Raw genomic sequence first — 21,523 nt, 5'->3', positions numbered from 1 at the left:
GAACTAAGTCCTTAGTTCAAGTTAACAGTTACACCTCGTGGAATGAGGTGTAACAGTTAACTCAAACTAAGGACTTAGTTCGAGTTAACGTTTGACTGCCGCGTGTAGCCGCGGGCAGTTAGTTCAGACTAAGGGGATTTAAAAATGGCGCGCGGATGGGAAGATGCAAATAAAGCCTGGGATATTTAAATCCCGGGCTTCATTTGCAACTTCGAATGCCTACATTAGCCTCCCTAGTTCGAACTAGGGGGCTGGTGTAGATGTATCCTTAGGGCCTCTAGAGAGTGTGAAATTGTAAAAAAAGGGTTGCCATGTACACAACGTGGGTTCCCTTTCTTTTACCATGAGTCCTACTGCAAGGAAACATAATGGAGATATGCTCCTAAACAGGGTAATAAAATCACTGCAGCACCAGAGGATGGTGCTGTTGGACTAGCTGAATGTCTCCTTGGTCAAGTTGCTTTTGGAAGCAAAAAACCCATTTGAATTGTATTCTGATTTTATTCTGTGAGGAACTGATCCATTAAAAACAAATAAATACATCAGGCAACAACACACATTGATGCAAGTTAGCCAGGGTCCCCTTATTAATGTATTTAATACCCCAAATGTCTGGATTCTGCTCTTGAGATAGCCTGGGCTGTATACGGCTGAGCTGTTTCCATGTTAGTATTCTGAATATGGAGAGACGAATGAGTTTCATAGACTGGAGACATACTCAGCCCAAACACATAGATACCTGCTTGAATGACAAACATTGCAAACGTGACAGTCTTTGAAACCTTGTGTGTTAAACAAAGGACGCTCCCATTCTGACTTAAGGGGATGCTGCTGAGAAAAAAGAAAAATGCCTAATTAAGAAAAAAAATTATTTCCTTCCAATGTTACCGCTCCTGTCCCAGGTTTATAGCAGTTGAGGAGCGAGGGTGTTATGCGCCCGGGGCAAAGACAAAATTTGCTCCCCCAGCTGGGCCACCCCCTTGCCTGTCATGCCACCACATGGGGCTCCCTCCAGTACATGGGGCTGGTCCGCTTCCAGCCAGATTGATGCACCCTCTGGCCAATCGGTGGCTGCGGTTTCTCGGAGGGGTGGGCTACAGGCAAGAACCTGAATGCTGAGGCCCAATGGGCAGTGCCTCGGACTGACTGGTAGCAAAGGGGATTGTGGATGTTGTCATCGCAGACGGGGCCTGTGTGCCAGCTGCGTTCTGAGCATGCTCAACCTGAACCCCCGCCCTGTGCGCCGCTCTTGCTGGGCACTTCACGCTCAGTTTCAATTTCCTGCAGGTGCAGGAGCAGCTGGTGCCCACGGGGTCCTAGTACTCCTAGTGCTGTCCTTCCCTCAGCTGCTAAATTGGCACCCCTCTCTCTTGGCGCCCGGGGGCAACTCCTCCCCCCCGGCCCTCTCCCTTTCTACACCACTGGTTTGTAGAGTACATGTCTCTCAAGGATCCTAAAGTGCTTTACATACTTAAAATGAACTACATATTTAGGAGCTTCTCCTGATGTTTGGAACAAAGCAGTTGTTTAAACAGTACACAGCGGCTACGTCTAGACGGGCATGATTTTCCGCAAATGCTTTTAACGGAAAAGTGTTCCGTTAAAAGCATTTGTGGAAAAGAGCGTCTAGATTGGCACGGATGCTTTTCCGCAAAAGCACTTTTTGCGGAAAAGATTCCATGCCAATCTAGACGCGGTTTTGCGCAAGAAAGTCCTGATTGCCATTTTCGGCATTGGGGCTCTTTTGCGCAAAACACTTTTTAGCTGTCTACACTGGCCCTCTTGCGCAAAAACATTTCTGGAAAAGGGTTTTGCCTGAATGGGAACGTCAAAGCATTTGCACAAGAAGCACTGATTTCGGGCAGTAGGACGTCAGTGCTTTTGCGCAAAATCAAGCGGCCAGTGTAGACAACTGGCAAGTTTTTGCACAAAAGCGGCTGCTTTTACGGAAAAACTTGCCAGTCTAGATGCAGCCAGTAAGTATGCCAATTTAGGAAAGGAAGGGGATAATACCTTATCCACAGAAATGGCAGAGGGAATTTTAGGCAGGAAAAGGAAATCACTTGAACTGGGATTTGTCTAGTATACGGGTTGGACCTCCCTGGTTTGGCTCCCTCAGGACCTGACCTGTCCCAGATCAGGGAGTTTTCCAGACCAGGGAAGGTCAGGGCTGAGGAGTAGGGGTGCCAACCTCACAGGTAGAGGGAGAAGCCCAGTGATCTGCCACTGCTGCCCTGTCCCCCTGCCTGAGGCAGCCCTGCAAGCTCTGTGGCTCTGCCAGCTCCAGCAGCTCCGCTGTCCCCAAGAGCTCCAGCTATGAACTCTGCCCTTCCCCCTCCCCCTCAGGTTGCAGCACCCCCACCAGCTTCCCAGCCCAGATGGCTGCGGGCTCTGCTGGTCTGCCAGCCAGCTCTTCTCCCAACCACCAGCAAGCTCTGTGTTGGGGCTCTCTAGTCCAACAACACCCATGGTCCAGAAGATGGTGCTGGACTAGAGAATCCCTGACCATAGAGGTTCAATTTGTACCAGGATTTACATGAGACTCTATCAAGAGATTGGAGCTGCTCAAAAATTTGATTCTAATCTCTCTCTCCTGCCAATGAAAAATGGCTCCTCAATTAAAATGAATTAATCAATTATGATCAAAATTATCTGATTCTTCAATAACAAACACCCCACCACTCCCAGTACAATGTCTGAACTTTTTTTGGTACGAATGTACAGTTATGGGAAATTTTTAGTTTGGTTATTCATTTAAAAAAGAGTTTTGGTTAAAAAAACTCAGATATTTCTACAGGAAAATGCTACTTTTCAGTTTTCATTGAAAAAACAAACCTTTTAATCAATGTTATTGAATAAATGACCATGAATTGCCCAGATCCAAGCTTTACTACTTAAAGACTCTGCACTCCAATAGGCTGTAATGCCATGGGAGTGTGGGCAAGGAGGAAAGATAAAACTTTTCCCAGAACCCCTATGTGTCATCCCTTTGGTACTAGAGAGTATGCAACACAGAGGAAAATACCTCACCTTCTTACTTCTCACTACTGTTACTTCTCACTACTGTTTTATTTGAGGATCTCCCATTCAAACACTACGCCACCCTTACTTCGAGTTGACAAGATCATCACAGAACAGCTGCAGGCTAACAGTTTAGATTATTAAACTGAAAGAGTTTTTAAAATCTAATTTACTTTTGCACCATCTATGATGTTTGTTTAGATGCCGGTGGTCTTGTCTGTCTATTGACTTGTGTTGTCTGGCTGAGATTTGAGTCTTCTTCCTAGCTGCACTGTGAACATTCACTTCTGATTTTAATTTCAGAAGCAGGAGGGGAGCAGTGATTTCTAAATCTTAGCCAATGAGCAAAAATTCTTTTAACAATCCAGATGCTTTAGCAGCCGAATTGTCCACTAACGCAAAATGATCAGATAGAAGAAAATAGGCCTCAGTTTTAGGGATATGTTACCTTGTTAACCCATGTGCATTTGAGAGGCAGTGATGCATAGAGATTATCGCAGGAGATTGGGAATCACTACTTCTGGATTCTGTTTCCAATTATGACCTCACTAGGGACTGACCTTGGACAAATCATTTAGGATCTGATCAAAAAGTCAACTGAAACACTCCCTTTAACTTCATCAGTGGACTTTTTAATTCACTTAATCTTTCTCAGACTCTCCCTATTTGAAAAAGAGTGTTAAGATAAGTGATAGGGGTATTGTGGGGCATGTTACAGCTTAGGAAGTGCTTTATCAGATCAAGGCTATATATAAACACACGGGCTATGTCTACACTTGCAGCTTCATGCACAAGAACGGCTGTTCTTGCGCAATAATCCACAGTGCATCCACACTGCCCACCCGCTCCTGCGCAAGAAGAGACAGCTTCTTGCACAAGAGCTATGCTCTTTTCTTACAAATGTAAGCTCTCTTGCACAAGAGTTCTTGCCAAGTCAGCTTCCACTTGTAAGAAAAGAGCTTAGCTCTTGCGCAAGAAGCACAAGTGTGGACTCTCTCTTGCGCAAGAAAGCTATTTTAGCTATAGAATTTTATTGCGTAAGAACCCCTGCCGCGCATCCACACTGCCATGGGTGCTCTTGCGCAAAAGCACATCTCACACATGACAGTGTGGCTGTGTTCTTGCGCAGTACTTCTTGCACAAGAACCCTTGTGCAAGAAGTTCTTGCACAAGGAGCCACCAGTGTAGACACAGCCACACAGTATTATGCTGGCAGAACAGTGTCAGTAATCTGCACCCATTACAATTCATACTGAAATGCAATATACCTTACCTGTGCTTCAAAGATTTAGTGGCAGAGGAGACTTCAGTAAAGCTGCCTATTAGTTAGGCAGGATTACTTGCACCAAGATATATTACATTCCACTCACTATTACACTATAAAAATAAATAATTTAAAAGTAAAATGACAATTATCGAAATAAATGAACCAAGTACAGTTTGGGATGCATCATTTTGGAATTTTTTGCTCTTTAAAATTGAGTTTGCCTGATTACTTGCTAATTTACAACATTTAGTCATTCTCAGCAGCTTTCTTGACTTCACAATGTTTTACTATGGGAAAAATAAAACAACAACAATGCAAAAGGCAAATGGAAAAAATAAGCATCAATTTTGTAGCAGCTGATTTCAAAAGGCTAGTTATTTGGGATTTTCTGTATTTTCTTTTACACGCACAAAAACCCTGCAAAAATAATTATAATTATTTGTGCTGCAATTATGCCTATGAGTACCAGCCATGAATAGGACTTTGTTGTTATAGGTGCTGTACAAACACAGAACAAAAAAAGGGTCCCCGCCCCAAAGATCCTTAAGTACATTAATGCCCTGCTGTTCTTCTCAGAAAAGGTTTGAAAATGAGGTTGGGTTAGAGCACAACACTAAGATGATTGTTAACTAACATGATGTTAAGCACAACACTTCAGCTACACTGCAGGCACGGCCACACCAGGCTAGCTAGTCTCAATTCACCCAATAGTTCACTGGCTGACATGAAGTTAGACACAACAGCACCTGTCTAAACTGATTGCTATGCCATATGACTCTGCCATTGGCCTGCTGCTTGACCCTGAGCAAGTTCATTGCTCTGTGCTTCGGTTTCCTCATCTGCAAAAAGGGGATATTACTGTTTATCCTTCTTTGCATGGTGCCTTGATAGCCACAGATGAATGCTATATGAGAAATAGGCACTATGCTCATTATGTATCAGGACTCCTCAACAGATAGAACGATAGAACAGTGGAATGAGGTGTACAGATAGTTCGGATAGGAAGCCTAATCCAAACTATCTAGTTCGTGCCGCGTGTAGCCGCGGGCACGGAGTCCGCACTAGCGGACATTTAAAAATGGCGGCGCCCAGCAACATGCAAATGAAGCCCGGGAAATTCAAATCCTGGGCTTCATTTGCAAGTTCGTATGACTACATTAACCACCCTAGTTCGAACTAGGGTGGTAGTGTAGACATACCCTACAGACTAACAGATGTATTGGAGCAAAAGCTTTCGTGGGCAAAGACCCACTTCAACAGATGCATGTAGTGAAATATCCAGAGGCAGGTATAAATATGCAGGCCAGAATCAGGCTAGAGATAAAGAGGTAAATTCAATCAGAGAGGATGAGGCCCACTTCTAGCAGTTGATCTGGAGATGTGAATACCAAAAGAAGAGAAACTGCTTTTGTAGTTAGCTAGCCATTCACAATCTTTGTTTAATCCTGAGCTTATGGTGTCAAACTTGCAGATGAACTGTAGCTCAGCAGTTTCTCTCTGAAGTGTGGTCTTACTCATGTAAGGAGCCCAGTAGGTGTCCTATATCGAAGGCCTATTCATTGCTGTATAGTCAGAACACAGAGGCTGTGTCTACACTGCACCCCTTTTCCGGAAAAGGGATGCAGATTAGACACTTTGGAATAGGCAAATCCGCGGGGGATTTAAATATCCCCCGCGGCATTTGCATTAACATGGCTGCCGCTTTTTTCCGGCTTGGGGATAAGCCGGAGAAAAACGCCAGTCTAGACGTGATTCTCCGGAAAATAAACCCTTTTTCGGAGGATCTTTTATTCCTACTAGATAGGAATAAAAGATCTAGTAGGAATAAAAGATCCTCCGGAAAAGGGTTTATTTTCCAGAGAATCACGTCTAGACTGGCGTTTTTCTCCGGCTTATCCCCAAGCCGGAAAAAAGCAGCAGCCATGTTAATGCAAATGCCGCGGGGGATATTTAAATCCCCCGTGGATTTGCCTATTGCAAAGTGTCTAATCTGCATCCCTTTTCCGGAAAAGGGGTGCAGTGTAGACACAGCCAGAACATTTAAACAGCTCAGATTTGACACAGTCCATATTTTCTCAAGATATGTCCCATGGAATATATGGGATTTAAATGCTTTATAGACATACGGACCAATGTGCATCAAAGTTTCACAGAGTGATAGGCAGTGGCGAGTCTGCCGGATCAGGCCCTGATTTTGCACACTGGGTGCATATTCATGAAGGTGCCCTCTGTTTCAGAGGAGGCCACTATAACAATCTGTTCCATTAATAACAGGTTTATTTCACTTACAGGTGTCATCCATTAGGACAAACATCACGACAGAGGCCATTGGCCAAACCATCGATCTCTTGTCCTAATGGATGTCACATGTAAATGAAATAAACCTGTTTTTAAATGGAATGGACTGTGTGAGTGACCTCATCTTTTCAAGAGCATGCCTGCAGGGATATGCATGCTGTGCTGCATTCCGTGGTACCAGATATGAAGATACCCAAAGCACAGCATAGCATAGCATAGCAGACCTCTTTAGTAGCAGTGACTTGTGTGCTAGGAGTACAGGCTTTTCCATACCTATTTAGACCAAACACATCTACAAACGTAAACATTTCTTCCTGGACCTGGCAAAGATCAGCCTGCAAAAAGTCACCTCTGTGCAGAAGTCCAGACCCCTACGCTACTTCATCCCTATTTTGAGAGACGTAACTTTGTGCGGTCTCTCTGCACCAGAGTGAATTGCATCCACAATGCCATGAAACATAAGCCAAGTAATTCAGGCTTTTTTAAAATCTTAGACATGATATTTGAACCTCCTTTTCCCCACACCACCACATTTGCATTAGTAGGAGCATTGCCAGGATATCGAGGAAAGTGATTATTCCCGTCTATTGAGCCACATCTGGAGTGCTGGTGAGGTCACATCTGGAGTACTGTGTCCAGTTTTGGGCCCTCCACTAAAGAAAGGGCATGGACAAATTGGAGAATCCCGCAGAGGGCAATACAAATGATGAAGGGGCTGGAGCACATGACTTATGAGGAGAGGCTGAGGAAACTGGGCTTATTTAGTCTTCAGAAGAACGAATGGTGGCGGGATTTGATAGCAGCCTTCAACTTCCTGAAGGGGGGTTCCAAAGAGGATGTAGCCAGGCTATCCTCAGTGGTGACAGATGACAGAACAAGAAGCAGTGGTTTCAAGTTGCAGTGGGGGTGGTCTAGGTTGGATTTTAAGGAAAGCTTATTTCACTAGGAAGGTAGTGAAGCACTGGAATGGATCGCGTAGGGAGATAGTAGAATATCCGTACTTAGAGGTTTTTACCGAAAGGTTTGACTAAGTTCTGGCTGTAATGATTTAGTTGGGGTTGGTCCTGCTTTGAGCAAGGGGTTGGATTAGGTCACCGCCTGTGGATTCTTTCAACCCCAATCTTCTGTTATTTCTTTTACCTTCCCCTGGAATCTGCCATTAAACTAGTTTCTTTCTTGTCCCTCTCCAAGTAGACAGTCACCAAGCAGCTTAAGCCAGTGGTAAGCTGGGTGGCCACAAATCTGTGGCAGAAAGGCACAGGTGTGATGGAAAGACTTCAAATGAATGGGAACCAAGCAACCAAAACAGGCCAAATTTGGGTGGTGGTGTGACCCTGTGGACCAGGCTGTAGGTCCATCCTTACCCATATGCAGAATACACAGTGGCACAGGACACTAGAAAATGTGGGACACCCTGGGTCTTAATGTCCACCCATATACTCTTCCTCTCCCTGGTCTGTGGCTCTGCTTCCGCCAGAAAGGATCTAGTTAACTTAAAAGTGAAAAAGCCCACCCAGACTTATTAGCAGAACCCAGAACCTGTGAAAGAGCCATTCCAGGGGTAATGAAGCCATTTCACAGGCATTTGCCAATCCCAGGCATGTACTCTCAGTTCCTGAATTTACTGTTAGCTTACAGAACCCTAGATTAAAATTTACTTTAAAAATATTTCATGAGTGCGTTGCGGAGGATTGTGAAATCACATTTCTAAAAAAACAACTGCCTCCGCCGGGCTGCCATCAGGCAGAGGGGCACCAGTACAGTAGCTCGGCGTAGGGCTCTGCTGGGCTGCAACACCAACCCCTCAGCTTTTGCTCAATCACCCTGTCTTGCCAGTGCTCTGCTGTTTGGCTACATCACTCCGGTCATCTGTCCCCTTCCCTGCTTGCTGACTCCCCACTGAATTCAGGTTTTCAAAAGTGGGGAGCAAAGCCACCCTGTTTAAAAAGTGGGAGGTAATGGCCCTTGGTCCCCCACCCCCAGCACTTATTAGCAAGCAGGCAGCATGGGGCCAGGGAAGGAACTAGACAGCAGCTCTGCAATGAAGCAGCTTGACAGTGAGATGTTTTAGGAATAAATTTCCTTATTCCAATCAAATCTCCAGTTCCGTGTTAGAAGAAAGTGACTCCTCCTGCAATTCTTTTGCAGCATCTGTGGCACAGTTTTTGAGAAGGTCTGAAGTGCTGAGCATTGGCAGCTGAAGTCACCAGCAGCTGTTGGTGCTAGGCCCCTCTAAAAATCAAGTCCCCAAAGTCTTTCAGATGCATGTTCTTTTGATACATTTATCAGCAAATGACATAAACGCCCCTGTTTCAATCACCTAGACATTGGCCAATCAGTTTCTGGGAGTAGCTTCACTGCCTTATACCCACAGTGCTTTGAATAGGATCCATGTCTATAGCAACTGACAATCACCATCGTCAGCTGATGTCTGTCGGGGGGCTGGTCCCTCCAGGACATGGTTGGCAGGAATTAGATGCTATCAGAGCACAGCCCACTCCTGAAGGCAGCTAATAGACTTGGCCCTTTAGTTCAAGTGGCAGAGTTCCATATGCAGAGCTGAAGGATCTAGGTCCGAACACTGCTAAGTGCCTGCTATTTTGCCACTGTCCACATCTTTTCCACGGTCCACGTCTTTCACAGACAGAAGTTCAGCATACGGCTTTGATCTCCGGGACTGTTAATCTGACACCTTTCACCAGCCAACATTTATTTGAAAGCTTCACTTCTGTTGTATTTTAAATGACTTCCATTACACATAATAACCCAATTGTATCTTCTTTGTAAGGCTCTAATAATTCCGGAAAGCTTCACTACACATGGAGCGGAGTAGGAGATTTTCCGGGTGTTCTCCTCTTTGCGCTCTTCAATACCGTCTCAGCCAGAGGGTAGTAAATAAGCACTATAACTGTCATATCCTCTATAAGCAACTAATTAGCAGGTTGATTTAGAACCAGAATTATTTTCCCCCATTGTGAAAAATGGAGACGAAATAAAACACAGACCTGACAAGCACGAGGAGTCGCTGGATTTGCAGAACTGCTCTCTGGGCTTGAAGCTCCCTGCTGGGCATGGAGGGGCTGTAAATCCATCAGGGCAAAAGTGACCTGAGAGAAGAGGCAGTCAGAACAACGTACGTGGTAAGGAAACTACATTCTGTGCAGCTCACTCTCCCAAGAGGCCCCTTGAGAGGAGAGATCTCCCTACTAAGCCATTTCACAAGGAGCATCAAACAGAGGACACACATGTGTTGGTCCAGCTGAGACAGATGCATTGCTAAGTATGGGGAAGTCTCCAGGAATTGCAAGTGCCACTGTGCCATGCTCTGGGAGCTCAGCTTTAGAGTGCGTATGGTCTGCAGGGCTGCAGAGAAGTTAACAGAGAGCTTACAGATTCTGGACAGATTCTGCCCACTAAACCATCCTACTCCTGCCCAGGGTTGACTCTCAGAGTAGTGCCATTAGGATATCCTGAAGATGAAACTGTGATGTAAATATCATATGATTAATCAGCACACAATCTCTCAGGGTACATCTAGACAGCAGCACTGTTTTGGGATACATCCGGTATCCCGAAATAGCGTCTTCTGCATCTTAGCAACAAGCCCATTATTTCAAAATATATTTGAAATAACGGGCTTGCTAGTCCGACGTCCTGGTAAACCTCATTCCACAAGGATTAAGAGATTTGTCAGAATAGCTGTCTATTTCAAAATTTGGTGCTGGGTAGACACCAAAATAGATTATCTTGAAATAAGATACGCAATTTGCATAGCTTATTTCGAGCTATGTGGTGCTGGTTAGATGTAACCCCAATGCCCATGCAAGTACTCTATGGCTGTGTCTACACTGGGCCACTTATTCTGGAAAAGCACCCGCTTTTTTATAGCATTTATAGAGAAAGACCAAAACTGAGTGACGGGGAACAAATCCAGAAGAAGAGGTCTACCAAAGCTCCAAAATTTGTAATTTTAGAATTGAAAAAGAAGAAAAAATATAATCCTGATTTTTTTTAAAAATTTGGAAAGCTCAGGAAACCCAAATTTTAAAATCAAAGTAATGGCAACTATCTCTATCGCTGGTTGAAAAATAAGAGGAAAAAATGATGTGAAATGTTTGTTGGAATGTTTTTTCTGTTGTTTGTACTGAAATGTCGATAAAAATTTTCACTGAGATTTTGAAATTCAAAAACCTTTCAGCCAGCTGTAGTTTATATAAGCTCAGAAAACAGCAGTTTAAATGACTGTTCTTTTATCCAAGAGCATATTCATTTCTGAAGTTCAAAACATGACGAAAATCAACTTCTCCTCATTGCAATATAAACAGAGGAGCATGAACTCAGCAAATGGCAGAGCACCATTAACTCACCCAATCCATTCTCTTCATCGAGTTGGCCAAAATCTATCAAATTTTGAAATGCTGACAAAATTTCAAAATTCAAAAAACAAATCATAAATAAATTCTAATGAAACTCTCACCAAAAAATGTTTCTTGCTTTTGAATCAACCTCAGAGATAGTAAAAATATTTGCATTTTGAAATTCCAACAAAATTTCATTTTAATAAAAAATTAAGCTCTTTGTTAAAAAATTCATTTTACTCCTTTTTTTCCAATTATATCTTTTTCCTAGTTCATTAATGAAGGTGTTACATGAGGTCAGATCTAAACTACCTCATCAGGTTTCCTTATCAAATGTCCCCCGACAACTCGACACATTTCCAGATATCTCTATCCTTTATTTATCATCAGTTTTCATTTAACAATAGAGTGCTCAGATGCAAGCCCATTTGAATTAATTTTTCTAAGTAAGATTTTGCGGGACTTGATATCAAATGTTTTACTAAGCTCCAGATGGTTATTTGAAAAGTGAAAAAAATAAAATGATTTAATTGTGGCGTAAAAGTGCCATTGCAATGCTGAAATATATCCCCATTTATCTGCAGAGCAATGGCTTTTGATTATCTCACACAATATTCAGTACACAGATTGCACACAATTAAAGTCAGTCGAATAGTGAAAAAGAGCACTATGAATTTTAGGGGTTTGGTTCCCTTTAGCCATATCCAAGCTCTTTAGTATCCCTGACTTTCAAAAAATGGTTGATATGATTGAATTAGACATATGTCTGACATAGAAATACATCCATCCTACCCATTAGAATACCAGGAAGACTCCCAGATATTAAAATCCAACAGGCTGTGTCTACACTGGGCCACTTATTCCGGAAAATCAGCCGCTTTTCCGGAATAACTTGCCAGCTGTCTACACTGGCCCCTTGAATTTCCAGAAAAGCACTGACGATCTACTGTAAGAAATCAGCTGCTTTTTCAGAAAAACTATGCTGCTTCCGCTCAGGCAAAAGTCCTTTTTCTGGAAAACTGTTCCGGAAAAGGGCCAGTGTAGACAACACAGTAGTGTTTTCCGCAAAAAAGCCCCGATCGCGAAAATGACGATCGGGGCTTTTTTCCGGAAAAGCGTGTCTACATTGGCACGGACGCTTTTCCGGAAAAAGGGCTTTTCCAGAAGAGTATCCTGCCAATGTAGACACTCTTTTTCCAGAAATACTTATAACGGAAAACTGTTCTGTTTTAAGCATTTCCAGAAAATCATGCCAGTGTAGACGTAGCCACACTGTATACACAGTACATATTTCACCTGTTACCTGCCTAGCAGCCAAAGAGGTTGTGGGGCCCAAGGAAGCACGGCTTCATTTGCCTTTGCCAAAAAAACAAATCTACATGGCTCCGGCGATGGATCCATGTAGTTTAGACGTACCCAATGAGGGCCCAATCCTAGCTAGAGCCTTTGGTTGCTACCGCAATATGAATAATAAGAAAAGTGATAATTTTATCACTGTAATATCCAAGATCTGGCCATCATCTGTCATTTGCTCACTTGGTTAAACATTTGCAAGTGCTTAACACATTGGCAAATAGCAGGGCTAGTTTGCAAATGCTTCACACTAAAGAAGCCAACGTTTCCTGGATTTTTTTTGCAGCAAAAATTACATGTCCAATCCTCTATACAACATAGTAAATGATGTATGTAACATTACACACACACCCTAAGATATCCTCCCCTCCCACATTTTACTCTGGTCTATGTGGGTGCTATTTTTTAATCCCACCACAGTGCCAGTAGCTGGAAGTTTGGTAACCCCAGTGTGTGTTATTCAATTTCCATAGTTGTGAATTACACATAACATCTGAATCTGAACTGCTAGGGCCTTGATGCTATCCCAATCTCTCTAGCCACTCCATTTCTCCTTTTATCAGACAACAAGCAAGGCAACTAGAATACAAGAACACTTCATTATTTAATAAGAGGGATTCTAATTACCGACATGAGAATCAAGTTACTAGGTTCAGTGACTCTGCAGGAGACACCTGCAGCTGCTCATTAAATACTTCAGCTTCAGATGCAACAACGTTGCTTAGAGGAAAGGAAAGCTAGCAAGACTGAAGAGATGAAGCCATTGATGACACTGACCACTCACATGCACAACTGTACAGCTATTATAATTCCACCCTCTCTCAGCAGGAGGCAGTGTTCAGAAGAGATGGGGCTAGCAAATATAGACAGCCCCAAATAGTCTACACAGACAGAGTCAATGCATCAACCATACGCGTGCACAGAGGCAAGATATTCCAGGTCCACACTCTCTCAGCAGGAGGGACTCTGCTGCAAAGGTATTTCAGAGTTTATTTGGGTGACCAACACCTGGATCTGAGCTTCCATCTTAGCCTAGCCCAGGAATGAGCAGCCACAAGGCAACAACTAGAGGTGTGTCTACACTGCACCCTTACCTCAAAACATTGTGAGGTAATTTTGAAATAAAACTCTATTCCAAAACGTCCCTTAACCCTCATGGAATGAGGTTACAAGGACACCAGCATGCCCAACAGCAAGGGCAACAGCATGCCCATTATATTTTGAACTAACGGGTTGCTTTAAAGACACGGAATGGCTATTTTGGGATACTTCTGGTATCTCAAAATAGTGCCGAGGTCTAGACGTATACACGTATACCCAGCAGAGTTATTGGTGTTACCCTTCCCTTTCTGTGTCACTAGGACTTCTGGGGGTATATCCCACGGTTTTGTAGAGCTGAACTGTTCTATGATTCTTTCCCAGTAAATTATGGGAGAACTTGTCTATCCTTGTGGGCATACAAAAAGAGGATTGTGGGAAGGCACTGAGGTGATTTAGCCTGCATCCTGACTGGAAAGTAGGTGGGCTACCAGGTCAAGTGAAGGCTACACTCAAACATTATCCAACAGCCACAGCCAGCCTGGACTGACAGCACCCAGCGCAGGTCAGAGAGTCATTTGTGTGTATGGGAGAAGTGTTAGTTGCAACATCCATGTCAATACCCAAGTTAACTCTGCAATAAGGACGTACGGCAAGAGTACAGGCTTATAGACATTCACAGCTACACCCAGGACTGGAACTATTCCCACAATTAATTTGGGTCAAATGCTACTGAAATGTTTGTGGTGTGGAATATTTATGAACAACAAGGCTGTGTCTACATTGGCATCCTTTTCCCGAAAAGGGATGCTAATGAGACACTTCGGAATTGCAAATGCCACGGGGGATTTAAATATCCCCTGCGGCATTTGCTTGAACATGGCTGCCGCTTTTTTCCAGCTCGGGGCTTTGCCAGAGAAAAGCGCCAGTCTAGACAGGATCTTGCGGAAAATAAACCCTTTTCCGGAAGATCCCTTATTCCTACTTGAAAGGATCCCGTCGAGACTGGCACTTTTCTCCGGCAAAACCCCGAGCCGGAAAAAAGCGGCAGCCATGTTCATGAATATGCCGTGGGGGATAGTTAAATCCCCCGCGGCATTTGCAATTCCGAAGTGTCTCATTAGCATCCCTTTTCTGGAAAAGGGTGCCAATGGAGACACAGCCCAAATGTAAGTAGGTTGCTTTCCCATGTTTCTCTTTCATTTTCTTTGCAGATTCTGAGCTAATCAATCATCTGCACAATATTTTACGCTTTTACAGTTTTTCAAAGACAATTGTTTTAAAACAAAAGTCAAGTCCCGCCCAGCCCATCTTCCCGCTGTACTGGATTCTGCACTAATATCACAATGATGAATGTATGACACCCACTGTCATTTCCACAATGATAGACTGCAATGTCCTCAAGACAGGATTATTAAGATTTCACTTGAATATCAAACACAGAGGAAATAAGCAGCAAAAGAGAGTAGCTCTTCAAATAGCAGTCCACAAAACAGAAATGAGAATTCATTTAATTGCATAGCAAACCCCTTGATAAATAAATGTTTTCTTTGTTCCAATTTAAAAGCCAATCTATAAAATAATAATAAAGCTGTGTTTGAGAGATCATTGTCTGGTGGTTACAGGATGAGTTTGAGAGTCATGACTCCTATATTTTATTCCTGGTTTTGCCAGAGACTCGCTGTGTTGCTTTGCCTACATCATTTCAACACTCCATGCCTCAGTTTCCACATCTATATCATGGGAATATGAATATCCATTTTACATGGGAATAGTTGAGAGTCAATGAATTAAGGTGAAACTCAACAATATGCTCAGATAGGAAGTGCTGTACCTTATATAGGTGATCAGTTAAAATCACAGAATGAGAGCTATTTTGTCATTGTCTAGTGTCAGATCCCATTTGCTCAGTTCCTTGGGATCTAGGCAGTGAGTGGAGTATGGATCAGAGTTGGAACCCCTCATGCATTGTAATGTAACTATAGGAGAATCACATGTGCTTCAAAATGCCAGGATGTGCAAAGTGCTGTTACCAATGGGACTCCCTCATACCCCAGGTTTGTAGGCTAAGGAATCGTCAGGATGCTGAATAGACTTCTGCCTACCTGCTGGACAGGGCTGGCACCCCGGAGTTTCCTTGGTGGACAAAGAGCCAAGAGCACAGGTTACGCAATGCGTGTAGTTGGGATCTGGCTCCTGGCCAGCTGAACAATGCTGTGGGGAGAAAGCAGAGTCTGAAGGTGACGAAGGTTAACGACTCGGAAAGGCCTAACCTGTGTCCCTGTCAGCGCAATGTCTAATAAAGCACTGGCCCATATTCTAGAGCTGGTAAAAGGTGCTGGATTGCCAAAGCTCTGTTCATGCAGAGACCTGAAGTGATCTTCCAGCGCAGGTGGGAACATTTTTGGAGGCAAGGAGGTGCTTCAGACTCCAGGGCCCTTTCAGACCACAGCCTCTTTCAATTCCCAGCTGAGCTGCTAGGTGTTTCTGCCACATGGACACACATCTACTGGACGGAGACTCACCAAACTCAGTTCAAAGAGACCATGTATTGAAAATCTGAGATTCACTGTGAACCGCATCTGTATTTGAACTGGCTTCCTGGCAGCAAAAGGCTTCATGCCTGATTACTGCCCCCCGCCACCCACAGAGACATGCCTTCTCCTGGGGACACACCCACATCACCACCTTCAGGCCTTTGTTATTTAGGATGAATGGGGATTTGTGCTCACATGGTGCCACACTGTGCTGCAAAGAGTACCTGTCTGTTTCGTCCATCGGGACAGACATATCCTTGCGGACACACCCGACACTCCAGCTCTCCCTCAGGTGAGTACTGACCAGGATTGCAGCTCTTCCACAAGCCACTGTGTTGATCACATGAATAGCCATCTGGGCACAAGAGGCACCCCGCTCTGGTCTCTGAGCTCATATAGCCGTCTGGGCAAGCCTGTCCGTGGGGGTTGGAAACACCAACAGGCAGATGACTGAGCGTGTGAGTTCCACTTTTTGCTAAATGACAGAAACATACCCATAACCTGCAGGATAATCAGTAAATAAGCAGCTCATTTATGCCCCCAGCCCATGAACCAGCCTCTTCTTGCTGCAAAAGAAAACCTCTTTAAATCCCTTTGAATTGCAAGCTTTTGAGGAGCTGATGAATAAATCTGGGTGCATGGTAAGTGCCGCGAAGTAGATGGACGATCTCTTTCATCTCCCTTGCGGTTACTCTTTAGAATCCTGGAAGGAAGGCCACTGGGAAATATGATGCTTTGTAGGAGAATGGAGCATTTGGAATCAACCTGAGTGCTTCTTGTGATGACAGAATGTCCCCCCCCCCCCCCCTCAGGCGAGAAGGGACAGAATATGAACTGCCCTCCCCCCATCCCAAACTATGTGATTTGCACAAACAGAACCTAGAAACTAGCCCAGCTGACAAGATTTTGAAGACACAAATCTACTGGTCAGTTTATCCACCTCCAATGCGTTACTGAAGGCAGGGAAAAGCACTAATGCTTGGATGTGAAGGGACAAAGGTTAAAACTAATAACACCTGGCTCCCATATAGTGCTTTTCATCAGTAGATCTCCAAGCACTTCACACAGCACATCATCTCCCCCTCCCCAACATTACAGATAGATTAAAGAATAGGGCTAGGCCGTGATTTGTGCCAGGGCATGCAGCAGCAGAACAGGGAACAAACCCAAGACCTCTTGAATGTTAGTGCAGTGCTCACTCAAGTATGCCAAAGTGATTCCTATGCCTGTGAAGGCAGGTGTCATGCCTCTGTAACAGATGAATATAAGATGCTCACTCAGATACTGTGCATGCTACTTATGGACGGATGCTGTTTGGCCCAGCGTGCGTTGTATTCCAAGAGGAGTACCAACACTGTGCGTTACATTGCTAGCAGTGTCAATATTGAACTGGGGCATTGCATTGCTTTGTATCCCCTTGCAGAGCCCTGCTGCTCTCTCTGCAGCTGACTGAGATATCCCTGCCAGATAAAGCGAGTGGATTTTGTGACAGGGTTTAAAACTACATTGGAAAATCTGGGAAGAAGGCAGAAGACAGACAAGCACCTTAGTACCACCACCTCTGTGCACAGACAGGGAGCGCCACGCCTGTCCATTGCTCACCTGGCAGGCCATGATGTCTGCTTGAGCTGTGAGCTGATTGGCGGTTCCTACCGGGCATTTCTGAGGAGCCGCTCGCCCTCCCGGGCAGCTGGATTCAAAAACAGTGAGACCAAAATGATTTTTCAAGTCAATCATTTCACTCCTGTGACTTTTATCTCCCCTCCCCCAGTACGTTGGGTGTCTCTGTCACCTTCCCTACAGATAGTGCCCCAAACGCAGGCTGCTCAAACACCCACTCGAGCACTCTGAGGAGTGGGGACTCAAGTCCAAAGCCCACGGTAGTTTCCTTGTCAGAAACTCCAGTCAGCAGGACCAGAAGTAGGCAAAGGAGGGAGGTGGTAATATCCCCCCATCAGGAGCCCTCTGTACCCACAGCTATGGGGGAGAGACCTCCCTGCCAGTTCTGGGGGCACTAAGATTCAGATGGTGCTTCTGTCCCCTACCATGTGGCCTTGGGGAAAACCTGCAAGGAGGGAGCAGCCAGGCAGAGATTCCCGCCTTTGGAGCAGCAGCAGCCAAAGCAGGGACCTCTGAAATTTCCACAGCCATCTAGAAAGTTCTCTGACTGCCTCTATCCTGGACAGTTTGCTCCAACCCATCTCCTCACAGGCTCTTCCTCTCAGTTGCACTCCATCCCTGCTCCTCTCCCACCTCATTTCCCTTCCTTTCCCTGTTTTTCCATTTAGTTGATCCCGCCTCCTCAGGTAAATTTACCCCCCCAAAACCCCAAACCAAAAGCCCAAATCCAAACCGACTGAACAAGAGAAATTGTGGAACATCACATCGTCCACTCAACATGTGTGTTACACCCTTTCCCAGAACCCTGTTCTGCCTTGTCTGGCCAGACAATAATGTCTCACATTGACTTCTTGTGAATTACGTATACTTAGATTTAAGCTTTTTGGGGGCAGGGGCCATCTTTTAAAACACTGAGGTACAAAAACAGTATAAGTGAGAAGTATTCTCAGTTGGAGACGCAGGAAATCATGGGGTTGGGACACAGCGGAGTACAAGAAAACCTGTCTTTCTAGTTTGGGTTTGTGCATACCCTCACCCAGAATTTGGCTTTGGGCATCTGAGCCTGAAAGATTGTGAAAACGTACAGAGCCAGAAGCGTCCAGCCTCACTCAAGCCAGGCAATAGCTACTTATGGGAGAACCCTACTGTTTTCATCAGGATAGCAAAAACTGTTCCATAGCAAACTGTAGATGACACAGCTGAGTTTGGCATGGTTCCATCTGGAAATAGGACTCAGCAGGGACTCACTTGGAACTTCGCCCAGGCTGGTAGGCAGGTTTGTGTATCACAGATCAGCATCTTTTGGAAAACAGTGTCCAAGCTGCTTTTGCTCTCCTCACTGCTCTTTGTAACTAAACTCCACCACTCTAGAACTCCCAGGTTAATGCTCCATGCCTAACTAGCATATTTCTCCACTGGCACATTTGCAAACAGGTGTCCAGAAAGCAGAATAGACTTAGTAGCAGAGGATTCCCCTAACCAATGGCCTGACTCATCGTACGTGCATCCTGTATACCAAGAGAGCTGAGTCTGAAAGGCAGAAACTTATGCTACTGCAAGCACTGGCCCTAGTTCTGCTTCTTCTTGGCTGAATAAACTGGAGCTGTGCAATGTTTTTCTCAGCTGGAAACTGGCCTTGGTCAAGCGTACAGACCTTGGAACACAGCACCAGCACCTCTTTGTAACTGCTGTGTTCCATCCTACGGGGAACTCTGACTTTCAATGTGAGTGCTCAGCATTTTGGGAAATCCCTAGGTAGCATTACCAGGATAAAGAAATAGATGGCTCCTTGGCTACAAAAAGATGATCCACCAATAAGATGGCCGTAACCGCTGGAGTGGATTCTTTAGAGAGTGCCTCTATAACGGAATTTTCAAAATGTCCTTGGCAGAGTTATAAAGGGGAAATTTCCAGGAGTTTTTTTATACCCATGTTAATTATTGGGGAAGGCTACAAACACGAGAGATTCCACACCACCTCTTCCTGTTGCACCCTTGCTGCTTAACCAGTTCATAGATTGTCTCTTGGGCTACATCTACACTGCACAGTAATTTTGGAATAAGCTATTCTGGAATAAATGGACACAAATCAGATATGAACATAACATAAGAACGGCCGTACTGGGTCAGACCAAAGGTCCATCTAGCCCGGTATCCTGTCTGCCAACAGTGGCCAGCACCAGGTGCCCCAGAGAGGGTGGACCGAAGATAATAATCAGCGATTTGTCTCCTGCCATCCTTCTCCAGCCTCTGACAAACAGAGGCCAGGGACACCACTTCTATCCCCTGGCTAATAGCCTTTTATGGCCCTAACCTCCATGAAATTATCTAGCTTCTCTTTAAACTCTGTTATAGTCCTAGCCTTCACAGCCTCCTCTGGCAAGGAGTTCCACAGGTTGACTACGTGCTGTGTGAAGAAGAACTTCCTTTTATTAGTTTTAAACCTGCTACCCATTAATTTAATTTGGTGTCCTCTAGTTCTTCTATTATGGAAACTAATAAATAACTTTTCTTTATCTGCCCTCTCCACACCTCTCATGATTTTATAGACCTCTATCATATCCCCCTCAGTCTCCTCTTTTCTAAACTGAAAAGTCCCAGTCGCTTTAACCTCTCTTCATATGAGACCCGTTCCAAACCCCTAATCATTTTAGTTGCCCTTTTCTGAACCCTTTCCAAGGCCAAAATATCTTTTTTGAGGTGAGGAGACCACATCTGTACACAGTATTCAAGATGTGGGCGTACCATAGTTTTATACAGGGGCAGTAAGATATTCTGGGTCTTAGGAATGGTAATATGAGGAATGGTAATATACAAAAACCTGTAGGAGAGCATTTCAATCTCCCTGGACTCACAGTAGCAGATTTAAAGGTAGCCATCCTGCAACAAAAAACCTTCAAGAACACACTTCAAAGAGAAACTGCTGAGCTACAGTTCATCTGCAAATTTGATACCATCAATTTAGGATTAAACAAAGACTGTAAATGGCTACCCAACTACAATAGCAGTTTCTCCTCTCTTGGTTTTCACACCTCCACATCAGTTGCTAGAAGTGGGCCTCATCCTCCCTGACTGAACTGACCTTGTTAACTCTAGCCTTACTCTTGATTGAAACTCTTTTCTTATGCCTGCATATTTATACCTGCCTCTGGAATTTCCACTACATGCATCTGACGAAGTGGGTCTTTGTCCACAAAAGCTTATGCTCCAAGAAATCTGTTAGTCTATAAGGAGCCACAGGACTCCTTGTCGCTATTCTGGAATAGTTATTCCAAAATAGTTTATTTCGAAATAGCACATCTACACTTCAGGGAAGCCTCAAAATGAGTCCGAGGCAGGTTCCCTAATGTAGACATGCTATCTCGATTTAGAGCCCCAGGAGGAATAATTTAGAATGGCCCTGGTGAGGGGCTATTTCAAAATAGCAGAAGCGGAGCATCTACACACACCTTATTTCAAAATAGCTATTTGGGAATGGGCATTATTCCTCATGGAATGAGGTTTACAGAAGTCGGAATAAACCATCCGTTATTTCAAAATTATTTCGAAATAACAGAATTGCTGTGTAGACGCTCGCATTCCGAAATAACTTTGCTGTGTAGACACACCCTTGGAGTTCTCTCAAGAGTGGAATGGTTTCAAGTCTCTCACCTCCAAAGCTCTCATGTTATATTACCCTGGCACGGGTTGAGTAGGGCAGAGGGGTAACTTACTAAAATCCAACTGGACACTCCAGGCAGTTACCAGCTGTGTAATAGTGACCCTTATCGCAGTCAATGAGGCAGCAGGTCTGGCAGTCCATATTGCAGTCTGCAGCTATAGAGCAGTTTCCTGTAAGGAGCAGCAAGAAGGGAAGAGGCACTAAGAAAGCAACAGGAGCATATCCAGGGCTCTAAGACCAGCTGCCAGACATAATGATGCCACGGGACAGCACAATGCTGGACATTCACCACCCACTCTTTTTTCCTCATTAATCACGGCAATAATACTTTTCTGTGATATAGCAGCACCTTTGATGTACAAACACAATGC

At 44.4% G+C, this 21,523-nt stretch overlaps 1 protein-coding gene across 1 annotated transcript; it reads right to left on the bottom strand.

Moving 5' to 3' along the window:
* Window positions 1-9,478: 9,478 nt before the first annotated feature.
* Window positions 9,479-21,320, bottom strand: LOC142824499 (uncharacterized). Its single transcript, XM_075916518.1, has 5 exons — window positions 21,205-21,320; window positions 17,475-17,562; window positions 16,097-16,285; window positions 15,441-15,549; window positions 9,479-9,693 (listed from the first exon to the last, which is right to left on the bottom strand). Exons 1-5 carry the CDS (start codon window positions 21,291-21,293, stop codon window positions 9,521-9,523), a joined length of 648 nt encoding a protein of 215 aa, XP_075772633.1. The 5' UTR covers window positions 21,294-21,320; the 3' UTR covers window positions 9,479-9,520.
* Window positions 21,321-21,523: the final 203 nt, after the last annotated feature.

This window comes from Pelodiscus sinensis, unplaced genomic scaffold (assembly GCF_049634645.1).
Source record: "Pelodiscus sinensis isolate JC-2024 unplaced genomic scaffold, ASM4963464v1 ctg35, whole genome shotgun sequence".
Classification (NCBI taxonomy): domain Eukaryota; kingdom Metazoa; phylum Chordata; order Testudines; family Trionychidae; genus Pelodiscus; species Pelodiscus sinensis.
The sequence above is the reverse complement of the archived record's forward strand: the minus strand, read 5'-3'. Positions and strand labels throughout refer to the sequence as shown.